The sequence below is a fragment of the Amblyomma mixtum genome, chromosome 1 (assembly GCF_055824585.1).
Source record: "Amblyomma mixtum isolate Tamu chromosome 1, ASM5582458v1, whole genome shotgun sequence".
In the NCBI taxonomy this organism is placed as follows: domain Eukaryota; kingdom Metazoa; phylum Arthropoda; class Arachnida; order Ixodida; family Ixodidae; genus Amblyomma; species Amblyomma mixtum.
The window spans coordinates 296,330,807-296,342,811 of record NC_143012.1 but is presented as its reverse complement, the minus strand read 5'-3'; the positions used below and the strand labels follow the sequence as shown (position 1 = coordinate 296,342,811).

Sequence of the window (12,005 nt, the reverse complement as noted above, 5' to 3'; positions counted from 1 at the left end):
GACCGCGGAACTCGCGCCAGCACCCAGGGAATACTCGGCCATACTACAAAACTATAGAGGCAGAAGAATGCGATATCCCCCACCGCACAAATCTCTCAGCAGAGAGGAAGCTGTCACTTGGAGACAATTACAAACAGGCTCTTTCCCAAACCTACATATACTAAACAAAATGCACCCTACGATATACACGGACAAATGTCCCTGGTGCGACGAAAAACCTACTATACCACATCACATGGGCCTGCCAAAACATACACGTGGTCCCCAAAATACAAAACCCGAGTGCGGAGCAGTGGGAGACTCTGCTGTCCAGCGACCGCTGTGAAGACCAACAAGGTCTGGTACAGCGAGCTCAACGGGCGGCAGTGGCCAGCGCAGCCCTGGACTGAGGGCAACCGACCACTGAATAGAGGCGGACGACTTCGACAGAGAAGGCTCCTGGGGGTAGAACCAAGACGTCTCTGAAGATGCCCCCAAACCGCAGGAAAACCCATTAGTGTAAATAAAGTTTTCCCTTCCTTCCTTCCTTGGCGGTAATCTGGTTAGACAAAATGTGTTCAGGCTTCATGATTGTCAGACAGGAAGGCAGCATGTCGGAATCAACTGAAGATGTAAACATGTCGTTGGTATAGATGTTGGCTATTTTATCGTAGGTATAAAAAAGCCTGCGTAGTCCCTGCATATACCATCCACATATGCAGTCACCGGCATATTACAGATTCGAGCTTGCTCGCTAGGGCAATAGTGCCAAAAGTAACTACAGCGAATTAAGTGCCATATTTTCACTCTCATAAACTATTTCTTTCATTTTACAGCTTCTATCGCTTTCAGTATCGCCGAAGGCAACTTCAACGCACCTTGCGGACCCTAAAGTGTTCGTTTTGGTCATACGTGCTATAGATACCCGCAGTTTCGCGTCGAGTCGCAAACAATTACCAGCACCAGCCAAGCCAAGCGTCGGACGAATAGCTTTGCTCACGCACCGAGATTATACGTACGCACTTAGCAGCTGTTTCTCGGCGAACACTTCGTTGTTCCTCCCAAACCATTGCGAAGGCTCGCTGCACCGTGGCGAGAGGACAGGAGGATAAAGACAAAGGGAGAAGAATAGGGAAAGGAGGAAGGGAAGTAGAGGAGGAAGAAACTAATAGATTCTTTCTCCGGAGAAATTGCGTTCGCAAGACGAATGCCTGAACGTTCGCGGGCGGCGGCCGCGACGGTGTCCGAGTGTTTCTCCTTGAGGTGTGGAATAGAACGCGTTTGCGCGGTCACGGGAAGGAGAGAATTAAGCATGTTGGCGCCTCGGTGCCAGGTTTACACCTGCACAGTTGCGCCTTTCCCCTTGCTCTTTTCCCTTTCCTTTTGTTTCCTCCGCGTAGTTTCCTTGTTGATGTACACCTTCGGCTATTTTTTTTTTTCGTTCGTCTTCGCTCGCTTCCTTTTGGTCTTTCGTGACCGTGTGTGTGCATGTGTTGTATGTGTGTGTGTGCGTACGTGCTGGAGGACTTCACCTGCCGCCGCGGCCTCTCTTTGCACGCGCTGAGTTCATTAGGCTGCTATATACGCCGGAACGAGTTGTCGTTGGGAAACTGATTAATGATTGTGCTCGCTCATGGTCTGGCCAGTTTTTTTTTTCTCTCGCTCTTTGTTTAGCTGCCCGTTTGGTCTCTCTCCAGTCGTACGCGCGCGTCAGGAAGCAAGAGAAAGGAAGTTAAACGAAAACAAGGGAGGGTTCCTTGTGCAGGTGCAGTCCGTGGAACTTGCGATGCTTTTCGGCGTTTTAATCTTGACGTTTTAATGTCTGGGCTAGTCTGAGCGCCTGTCGCGATACCGCCGCTGGAACAATAGAGGGAAGCTCAAGATTTACACCTCTTCTATTCTTCTCGGAGTATTTTTCGGTCTTGAGCGGGGATTTTCACTCCTGGGTAATAGCAGTGGATGCGAGGAGCCGGAAGGAATTCCATTTTCGACGTCTACCATCTCGACGGTGAGCTACACAGTCGGCTGAAATGGCTGCTTTAGAGCCTCTTGAGACGCCGCCTTGTCCAGTTGTATGCATGGCATTACTTCAGGCGGTCTCACGGTTTCTCAATGATTGCGGTTCGTCTTTGTCGGTAAAGAGAAGCGATGGTGTCGAGGTCTACGGCAGGGTACGGAAAGAAACATAATAAGAAGAACAACTCATAGAGTTCACCGTTGTCTCACAGCGATATAGCTGCACCTCTGCTTGGTGGCCGAAATGAACCCGGAATGGCGCGTTCGTTTCAGATAGGCAGTCTTGGTGTCCTCAGGGATGATGGACTTTAGTGGCTAAAGCTAATCAAGTGGCAGTCTTCACAATGGTCTGGTTGCAACGAAGCCTTCGATACACAAGACTTTTTCTGCTCTGCTTTTGATAGAAACGAAACAAGCAGCCAAAAACGGCACTGTTACAGGTAGTACACGAACACCGCGACTGTTGCCGATACATTTGAAATACCGCCAGGGGTAATTGTCCTACTCAGTATACCTATCACAGAAGAGAGCCATTTAAAAGGGAGGAGTACGCGCATTCTGTGATATAAAATAAAGCAGAAATGACTCGAAAAGAGAACATTGGACGCGGGAAAGATGTGTACAAGAATGTTTATTTTAGCACATATATAATAAGCTTTGTGGTACTAAAAAGTCACCCGGAAGCACAAAAACATTTTCCCGTCGTGACCACAGCAGTCGGGCGGCAAGAAGACACCGGAAGCATTTGAAAGGAAACTCTTTATTCGGCTAACCTGCATTCATAAAGAACTGAACAAGTCGATGGTAGCGATAGCATCAAGTGTGCTCGGCGATCGTTGATCAGACCGTCCGCCGCTCACGGTCGTGTTCAGTTTGAAGCTAACGAAGAATTTTCGATATAAAGCGCTGAAGGCACCAACGCCAGTCTCGAACAGCGTAGAAGCGGTTGTGAGGGGCTATGCGATCATTGCAGACAAGTCAGGTCGCATCTTCCGTCACAAATAAATTATACAACTCGCATTCCTGCAGCATTAAGCATGAACAAACATTATAAAGCTACGCGGCTTTTATCGAAGAAGCATCGGTCCCGATACTTTACAACGGAAAGGGTCGACAAAAATAAACAATGAGAACGGAAACAAAAAGCCTCCAATAACACGTATAATGGGGCTTCTGGCGCACGAGGTGTGCATGTGTGCACGGCTCCGCTGAGATTCTGTCAGTCCGTCAACGAATCTGATTAGACGAAGTATCTTGCATGGGCCGAAGCAGCGGAGCGAAAGCTTTTCGCTTACTCCGCGGCGACGAATGGGTGTCCACGCTCAAACATGGTCACATGGCTTGTATTTCGTGTGGCGTCGACCTAAATTGTAGCTTCTGGCGTCGGTACGTTGTCGGTACGTTGGTCGGTACGTAGCGTCCCTGCCATAGATGAGCTTAAACAGGGTCATCTGGGTGGTCTCCTGCACTTCAGTGTTTCAGGCGACGACGACATAGGGGAGGATGGCATCCCAAGTGCTGCTTTCAGTGTCGACATACGTTGCGAGCATGTCGGCGATCGTTTTTGTTTAAGCGCTCCGTTAGCCCTGTCGTTTATGGTTGGTATGCGCAGTCGTCTCCCGGTGGCTCCTTTCGCTGTACATCAGGATTGCTTAGCCAAAGTCAGCAGTAAACGCCGTACCATGTCCGTGGTGAGGACTTCGGGGGCACCCTGGCGAAGGAGGATGTTTTTACGAATAATTCGGCGACTTCTGCGGCACTACGACAGGGCAGGGCTTCCGCTTCGTCGTAACGGGTCAAGTAGTCAGTTGCTAATCTTATCCATTTGTTATCGGGTGTCGGCGTTCGGGAGGGGCCAAGTGGGTGCATGCCGATCTGCTGGAAATGTCTAATTGGTTGTTGATTTGGCTGCAGAAACGTGCAGGTCTCATTGGCAGCGTTTACAGTCACATCTCGGTGTAGTGTGTGGCCTCAGCAGACAGACGTAATCAGTAATATTTGTCTTGAATTAGGCGGAAGGTACGAGCCAAGCCGAGGTGGCCAGCTTTGTTTCATCGCGTGAAGCATGTGTAATCTCCTCATGAAGGTTTGCACGGGCGACAAAAAGGTGTGCGAGGCCTTTCTACACCAGGACGCCGTTCTGAAGACAAAATGATGGCAATCCACGTTTGAACTCTCCCGAGGCAGTAAAAGTCTCGGTTTCCTGGTACTCCATGAGTCGCTGCCGATCAGGGTATGGGATCAGGGTAAGGGTTAAGGGAGCGTTAATGTTGTGCGCGATCGCTAGTGCTTGTCGCCCCAAATAAGGGGTCCTCATCGTATCCTTCCGGCGGTATGTGGACAGGGGTTCGCGATAGGCAGTCTGCGTCCTTACGATTGCGTCCAGACTAGCATACCAAGGTGATGTCGAACTCCTGGAGGCGCAAGCTCCAGCCAGCGAGGCGGCCTGAAGAGTCTTTGAAGTTGGCAAGCCAAGAGAAAGTGTGTTGGTCGCTTTCCATTTTCAGTGGTCTGTTGTACAAGTAGGGGCGAACTTTGATATGGGCCACGTTATCGCGAGGCACTCCTTCTCGGTTGTTGATAGCTATAGCCTCGGCCTTTGACGAGTATTGACGAGTACGGCGCTTATAAGCCCACTCTGCTTGCATCAGTGTTGATCGCGGTTTCTGCGTCTTCATATAAATTACCGGGGTCCGGAGAAGTCTGACTGGTGCTGAAGTTCTATGAAGGCTTCAAGTTGCGTATACATCTTCCCATTTGAATTGCACGTCTGCTCTCGTTAGTCGCTTCAGGGGTTCGGCGATGCGAAAAAGTTCTCGATAAACTGTCGGTAATATGAGCACAGCTTTCATGTCGGCGATAGCAGATCTGAACTGTCTTCTGCGGATCTGGGCGTACCCCATCCTTGCTGGCTCATCTCTGGCTTCAACCTTAGCACTGACGACTTTATTTCCTCCAGCGATCTCGTAGTCTTTTCAGGATGTCATTGAAGTTCGAGGCGAAGACAGAGATGTCATCTAAGCCTACTAGACGAAGTTATCAGTTTAGGCCTGCTGGTACTGAATCCATTACACACTGGAATGTCATTGGTAGAAAACAAAGTCCAAATGCCATTACCTTGAACTCTAAGAGGCCATCCGGCGTGCTGCATGCGCTCTTCTCTCGATTCCGTTCGCAGACTTCAATTTGCCAGCTGACGCTCTTGAGGTCCATCGAAGAGAAATACTTAGCGTTGCATATAGCCGGTCCAGTGTGTTGTCGATGCGTGGAAGGGGGTACACATCTTCGCTCGTAATGTCCTTCGAGCAGCGTTGATCGAAGCCGACCCGAAGTGTGCCGTCTTTCTTTCTCACCAGAACAACCGGTGCCTCCCAGGAGCTCTTCGACGGCTGGATGACGTCGTCGCGAAACATTTCTTCCGCTTGGTCCCGGATGGCTTGGCGTTCTCTCGGCGGCACACGGTACGGGCTTTGGCGGAGAGGTCGGGGGTGTTCGTTGGTCACGATGCGATGTTTGACAACCGGTGTTCGTCAGACCTTTGATGACGTAGAAAAACACTCGCTGTAATTTCGAAGAAAGCTGTCTGCTCTTGTCTGTTTCGCAGCAGTGCTGGGTTGACGTCGATGATGGGCGTGGGGTCTTGTTCAGGCGAGTATTCTGCGGAACGGGTGGAAAGGGGGCGACTATCATTCCAGATAACTCTGGTCGCATCTCGCGTTACAAACAAAATGATGAAGCCGCAGTCACGCGGCTTCAAGCATGAAAAGACAAACAATGCGAAACTTCGCGGTAATATATGCCCTGAAATCGATCATTTCTGTGACGCACGTATCGTTTGAGTGCGCCGACTGGTGTCGCTGCCGATGGTTGTGACCACAATGCCCCTTTATGCTGCCACATGGTGTTCCAGATGTTGTGAAATACTGAGATTTCTCAGCATTTAGAATGCATCAGAGAGCATGGGAAGGTCTTGATATCCTGCACCCGTTACCTAATGCACGAACGCCGGAAGTTGCACATCTATCTTTAAAAATTTCTTATTCCGAAACTAACGCACGTTAGGGCGGGAAAGCAGTTTTTCACTTAATCGATATTACGTGGATGGTATTGGTTATGTATACATGTATGTACCTAGCTGAATGAGACAGCCTGCATGCAACATTACATACCACTAGTAAGACTCCCGAAACGATCTTTTTCTCACTCTCACTTTTTTAGAAATATGTTACGACTCAAGAGGAAAACATGCTTATATTTTTAGTACTTGGAGAGAAACACGCCTGTCATATTTGTACGAGTGCGCTGCTAAATTTAAATTTGAAGTGCGCATAATAAGTACTCTGAATATTTAGTTATTATGCCGAAAAAAAAACATGTCGAACTCTCTATCTTAATAACCTCCACACAGCCTGTTTAAGATCTAGCATGTATCGGAGATGCGTACCTGACTTCCTCTTTTCCAGAGAAGTGCTCATGTTCGACGTCATGCATATATAGCATGCTTTCTTTTGTTTATTTTTTAGGCTTTTTATGTTCATGAGCTGGTATTTTCTCTGCTAATAAAGGTAATTGTTTTCGACTGCAGTTACAACATGTTGATTGAAACTAGTGTTCTCCGGTTTAGGCTTCATTCTACGCTATGCTGTCCCCGGCTCCTATACCACTTTACGACAGCAAGATATCGTGGAAAAAAAAAAAAAATCAGGTCACGGTGCGTGCGTGTGCTTGTGCGTGTGTTATGTGCGCCAAATACTACACGCTCTCTCCTAATTCCTTCGGCGCAAACACACACGTATAAATCTAGACGTCGTTAATGAAAGCATTTCGGGCTCAACGGCACTATACATATGCTCTTCCGGCCATTAACCGCGTAATTTTTTCTTTTCTTTTTCACAGATGCGTCCGTTTAATTAGCTTTTTCTCCGTTGCTCGTGTTCTAACGTTCCTTTTTGTATGCTATGGCGGCGATACCAACTTTATTGCCCTACCTAGTACGTAACCCTTCGCTTCTTCTGCTTCCCTCGTATCGCATAGCGTGTTCGAAGTTTTTCATAAGCTCTTGCTTTTGGCAAGATTTTGTCCTCCCGTAGAGCAGTTGCTTTAGCTACTGCTTTCCGCTGTGGTAGAGCGGCAATAAGGAAACTTCGGATACTTCAAACACCGTGTAGTAACTAACCAATTTCCTATAGACCTCCTTCACCCCGCGACGTCACGGAGATGCGGTGGCGCTGATGTCAGTAGCGACTTTCGCCTGGTAGGCAAAAAAGGTTCCGCCTGGCCGTGCCTATACCGCAGCTGCTGCAGCTACCGGCGGCTGCATATCGTGGCTTCGCACTGCAGAAGCAGCATGTACTGACCAGCTGCGTCGCTGTTGGATCCACGTAGTATCATAAAACGAAAAATTAGATTAGCTTTAATAGGTTTCTCGGAAATAAATGCCGCATTAGGAAATGAGCCGCGGTAGTAAAAGCGCGAAGTCTGGGTGTAGACCGGCGCTGCCAGTCAACGTACTTCATAGCACGGAAATTGCCGCGCTCATTCACCTGAACAACCGCATGGTACGCTTAAAATTGTGCAAGGAAAAGAAAAAGCATGTATGTAGCGGCGAACGTATTTATCGCCCTGAGCTGGTGTGCACGGGCGCCGGCAGGGTCACTCTCCACCGAGGAGTGCGTTATTTTGTTGATAGCACAGCATGTTTTAACTTGTGCAGAAGTTATATGAACGTGTAATGACGCATTTTAGGGCATTTAATATATACTTCAAAATATTTCTTAACATGGACGACATAATTATTTGATTGTAGTAGAAAAGTCTGGTAAGTTGTGACAATCTTGCGCGGTCGCGTTGGCATGCTTCGAACAGCGTACTTTCATTGCATCATGCTTGTGTCATAAGCTTCTTCATGAAGTAGTACATGATCGCGAAGGCTGTTTGGAAAGAAGCAACCGCAGGCGGGCTACCAACAGAGGCACGTAGCGAGATTGACAGGGGATGAGGCAATGAAAAGTGTTTTCTTTATTGATGCTTGAGATATGTAACCAAATTTGGTGCAAATATGAAATTGCTCTGCTAATTTCAGCAATGCGTTTTATTTTCAGCTATACCTGGTAAAGTTCTTGGGTAATTATAATTAACACCCTCTCAAGTCACCACGGGTCTTGAATAATTAAGTAGAAAATGCGGCAATTTTTTATGCCAGCACGTTGCCAACGCCCTATTCTCTATGATGGCGGTATTACTTCTTTTTTTTTTAGATTCGTAGTACCTTTCTTATCAAAAATGACTACCATACTACTGCTCCTGTAGCAAAAAAAAGTCGAGAGATTTATTGCACTCCTCAATGTCTCTGGAATCGTTCGCGACAAATAGAATCATTCTATTTCCATTCGTTACAAATTTACGAAGGGGTGAGTGATGCCAATCAGTAAATGTGGTAGATCACAAAACAAACCTTCAAGTTTTTTTCCCTCGTTTATGGCCTCTTCGCTTTCGCTTTGGTCAAAGAAATGCCGCACTGAAATCAACGAAACCTCTGATCCCTCTTCTGCGTAGTGATACTACCATTGTGGTGCTCCGTCGTCGGAAACCCGCAGGATTCGCGACGTGCCAGGACCATCAGAAACGCCATTACCTCACAATTTTTGACGACCACAGATCTAAAAACTGTAATTTTATGAATTTCTACTGAATATTTTGCTATAATTTCTAGTAATCAAACAGACGACCCAGGGCTGGAAGAAATATAATTTCAGGAATCCAAACTTTTCACCAAATCGACCAGTTTAAGAAGGGGAGAAGTCAGCCTGGTGGTGCCTGATCTGACGGCTAAAAAGAGCGGCTACGCGAGACAGATGAGATCGGGACACGATCGACGCTGTCCCCACTTTTCGCACTGTGTGACACGTGTGTCAACAGACGGTGAGCGCACGTCGGCTCTGCCGAAAAAACGCCAGTGCTTCCCTCAGCACTGTCCCGAGGTAAAATCATTCTTGCTAGTTCAGTGTCAAAAACTTATCATTTTATTGAATGCCTGGGGTAGAAACCAACTGCAGCGCTTTCTAGCCATAATACAATACACACCGTGTCGAAATACGCCGTACATGGCCAACGCGAGCCCGTGTACTTCGAGGAATACTAAGTTGAAAGCATCAACCATTGTTATGATTCTCAGAAACTCAAAACGCGCATACAAGCCTTGAAAACCGGCGCTGCACCACCTCAACTCGACGCCACTCCCTGGCCTCTTGCCTACCGCGAACCCGTTCGCGACTGCAGCGCCACCTCGCTTGTTTGCAAACATGGAGGAGGTCTATAAGCTCATCGTGAAGACGCTGACCAGAAATAGAGAGCAGTCATATTCTAAGGCCATCCAAGGAGGAAATCATATAACGCTCAGGAAGTTGAATATCTTTAATCACCAACAAAAACGACAGAACCTGCGTCAAGAAACAAAGAAGATAGTTAACGTGCGAGCCTGAGCATTGCCTTTTTTTCGTGCTACAAACACAGTCAGGCCACCTTTCTTGGTATCTTGTTTTCGTGCCTTCGATACATATAAAGGTCATATTAAGTTTGTCTTTAACTTTGCTTCATTTTGGCCACTCGAGGTGCATTAAGAGCATGGAGATGTAGCTAAGCTATGTGCTTTGACTACCGGAAGCCTACAACCCCAAGACTGTGGAGGCGCGACCTCAACTCCGCTTATTGCCCTACCGGAGATCAGTCGTACTTTCGGCGTCTGTCTCTTTGTGCGCTGCTTGCCAGCGCTTGTTTGGCGACTTATTTTATACTTTCTCCTGATGGCTGGCGCTCTCTTGACGCCGCATCATTAATAGTTAATTCCTTGGACACCCGTCGCCGTAGCGGATGCGAAATTCGGAGGTCGCGGGTTCGCATTTCACAGACAGCACGTGGTTTTTCTTCTGCTTTTTAATCAATTGTCTTTAAGCAATAAAATAATTATACTATTAATCTCCGGTTGATAAACACGCACACACAAAAAAAAAACATTCCCCAATACTCCTTGGGTTCCGTGGTTGTTGGCTTCCTTCATATGCAGTTAAGCACAATTTGGCTTGATTTTATTTCATTATTATGGGGCTATTCCCTTTGCATCGGTTAGGCGACAGTTAGGCGACGCACAGAAATGCGACCAAAGCAGCGACACCTATGTGCGCTGATAGCACACGCTAAAAGCAATATCTGGCGTCCGTGCTTGAGCTGTCTATACTAATTCTGTCCAATATATCACTCTACTCCAGCGGGACAGTTAAAGTTCCTACACCCTTTTGCTCGGAGGCGTACGCCGTCCAGTCAAGGCAACTCCGATATACTCTCTCAATTATCGCGTCGCCCTGAATACAGACAAGGAACGAAGTCGCACAGAGCCTAAGGTAAGGAACGAGAGAAACGGAGCAGGCAACCACCTGTTCCCCCTCCATGGGCCGCAGTCGATGGAGTGCAAGCCGGCATCCGTCCCCGAGTCCTTCTTCGCCCACTTTCCAATTGTGCAGCCCGTGTCTCCGCGATTAGCTTCTCCTCCCCTCGGCGGTGGCGGCGGCGTCCATTTATCAGTGGGCGTTCCGGTCGAGATCGTTTTGACCCGTCCGACCGTGGCGGCCAACGTTCCTGGTTCCTCCGGGGGAGACCCTGTGAGGCCGGCGAGCCCCGAGGGCGAACGCGCGCACTTACCTTCCACGCCCCACCTGAATGCTCCAAGGGGAAGGCTCTGCGGCTGAACAGGGCCGCTGCGAGAGATCCGCGATCTTTCGACGCGTACCTCTGTCGCTGCCGCATTTTTTTTTTTTGTTAAGACAAAACACGCTCTGTGCGCTTTAATTTCGAATTGGAAAGCGAGATTGAGTCGACGTGCGTCGATGTGTTCACTGGCGGATTGTCGGCTCACTTTAAGAGGCGGTTACTTGGCGTGAAAAAAAGCGACAAAGACCGGACGAATTAACGGGACAGCAGATGTGCCGGAATCAGTACGCTTTTGCAGAGTGGTGTAATATGTAACAAAAAGCTCACGACGAGCCTTTTTCCAAGTGAACGTGTTGAAACACGTTGTGTCCACCTGAGCTAAGTACCTGGAAACGTGTTGTATTTTGGGAAAAGGAAGGAATGAATGAATGAATGAATGAATGAATGAATGAATGAAGGAAGGAAAGAAAGAAAGAAGGAGAGAAAGAAGAAAGAAAGAAGGAAGGAAGGAAGGAAGGAAGGAAGGAAGGAAGGAAGGAAGGAAGGAAGGAAGGAAGGAAGGAAGGAAGGAAGGAAGGAAGGAAGGAAGGAAGTATTGTTGGCTTTGCTACTGCAACACATTACTGGTGCTTGGGGTATGACTCATTTACACTTTGTACCGTCGCTGAAAGGAAGGAAATATTGTTGGCCTTACAGACTGTCGGCAACACATTACTGGTGCTTGGGGTATGACTCATTTACACATTTCTCTACCGTCGCTTAAAGGAAGGAAATATGTTTGGCCTTACAGACTGTCGGCAACACATTACTGGTGCTTGGGGTATGACTCATTTACACATTTCTCTACCGTCGCTTAAAGGAAGGAAATATTTTTGGCCTTGCAGACTGTCTGCAACACATTACTGGTGCTTGGGGTACGTCTCATTTACACTTTTCTGTACCGTCGCTGACTCCTCTAGCTTAGAGACGACTGCGAGTCATCTTTACCGAGAATGTGACCATTGGGCAGCGGCGAAACATCCTGCACCCATGATTTCATCGTTTATTAACGCGTTAAAGCGTCTTGCACGAGGTCTCTTTCAGCACCCTAAAGGAACAAGGATTGACGACGACCGCATGTTCTGGTTCCGTCATCAAACTGTCCTTCTGTGTGGGCTTCGTAGACGTGGCGTCAAATCAGGGTACGGGACGATAATTAGTTTGACGACAGCACCTGAGAATTTCACCAGCGGACTCCCTGGCTGGCAGGAACTTGTACCGACGCCGTAACTGTACCACGTGCGAGAACACAAGCTTCCCGACCCGGA

The 12,005-nt window shown here is 48.0% G+C and overlaps 1 protein-coding gene across 4 annotated transcripts in view; it reads left to right on the top strand.

Moving 5' to 3' along the window:
* LOC149372146 (dachshund homolog 1-like) overlaps positions 1-12,005 on the top strand; it is a 240,440-nt gene that overhangs the window by 43,620 nt on the left and 184,815 nt on the right. For 2 of the 4 annotated variants that reach the window (XM_089566519.1, XM_089566518.1), the window contains exon 2: positions 5,352-5,456. The exons of the other annotated variants lie outside the window; for them this stretch is intronic. In XM_089566519.1, the coding sequence (XP_089422645.1) occupies positions 5,352-5,456 (105 nt within the window). The remainder of the gene's footprint in view (positions 1-5,351; positions 5,457-12,005) is intronic. 4 annotated transcript variants of the gene reach the window in all.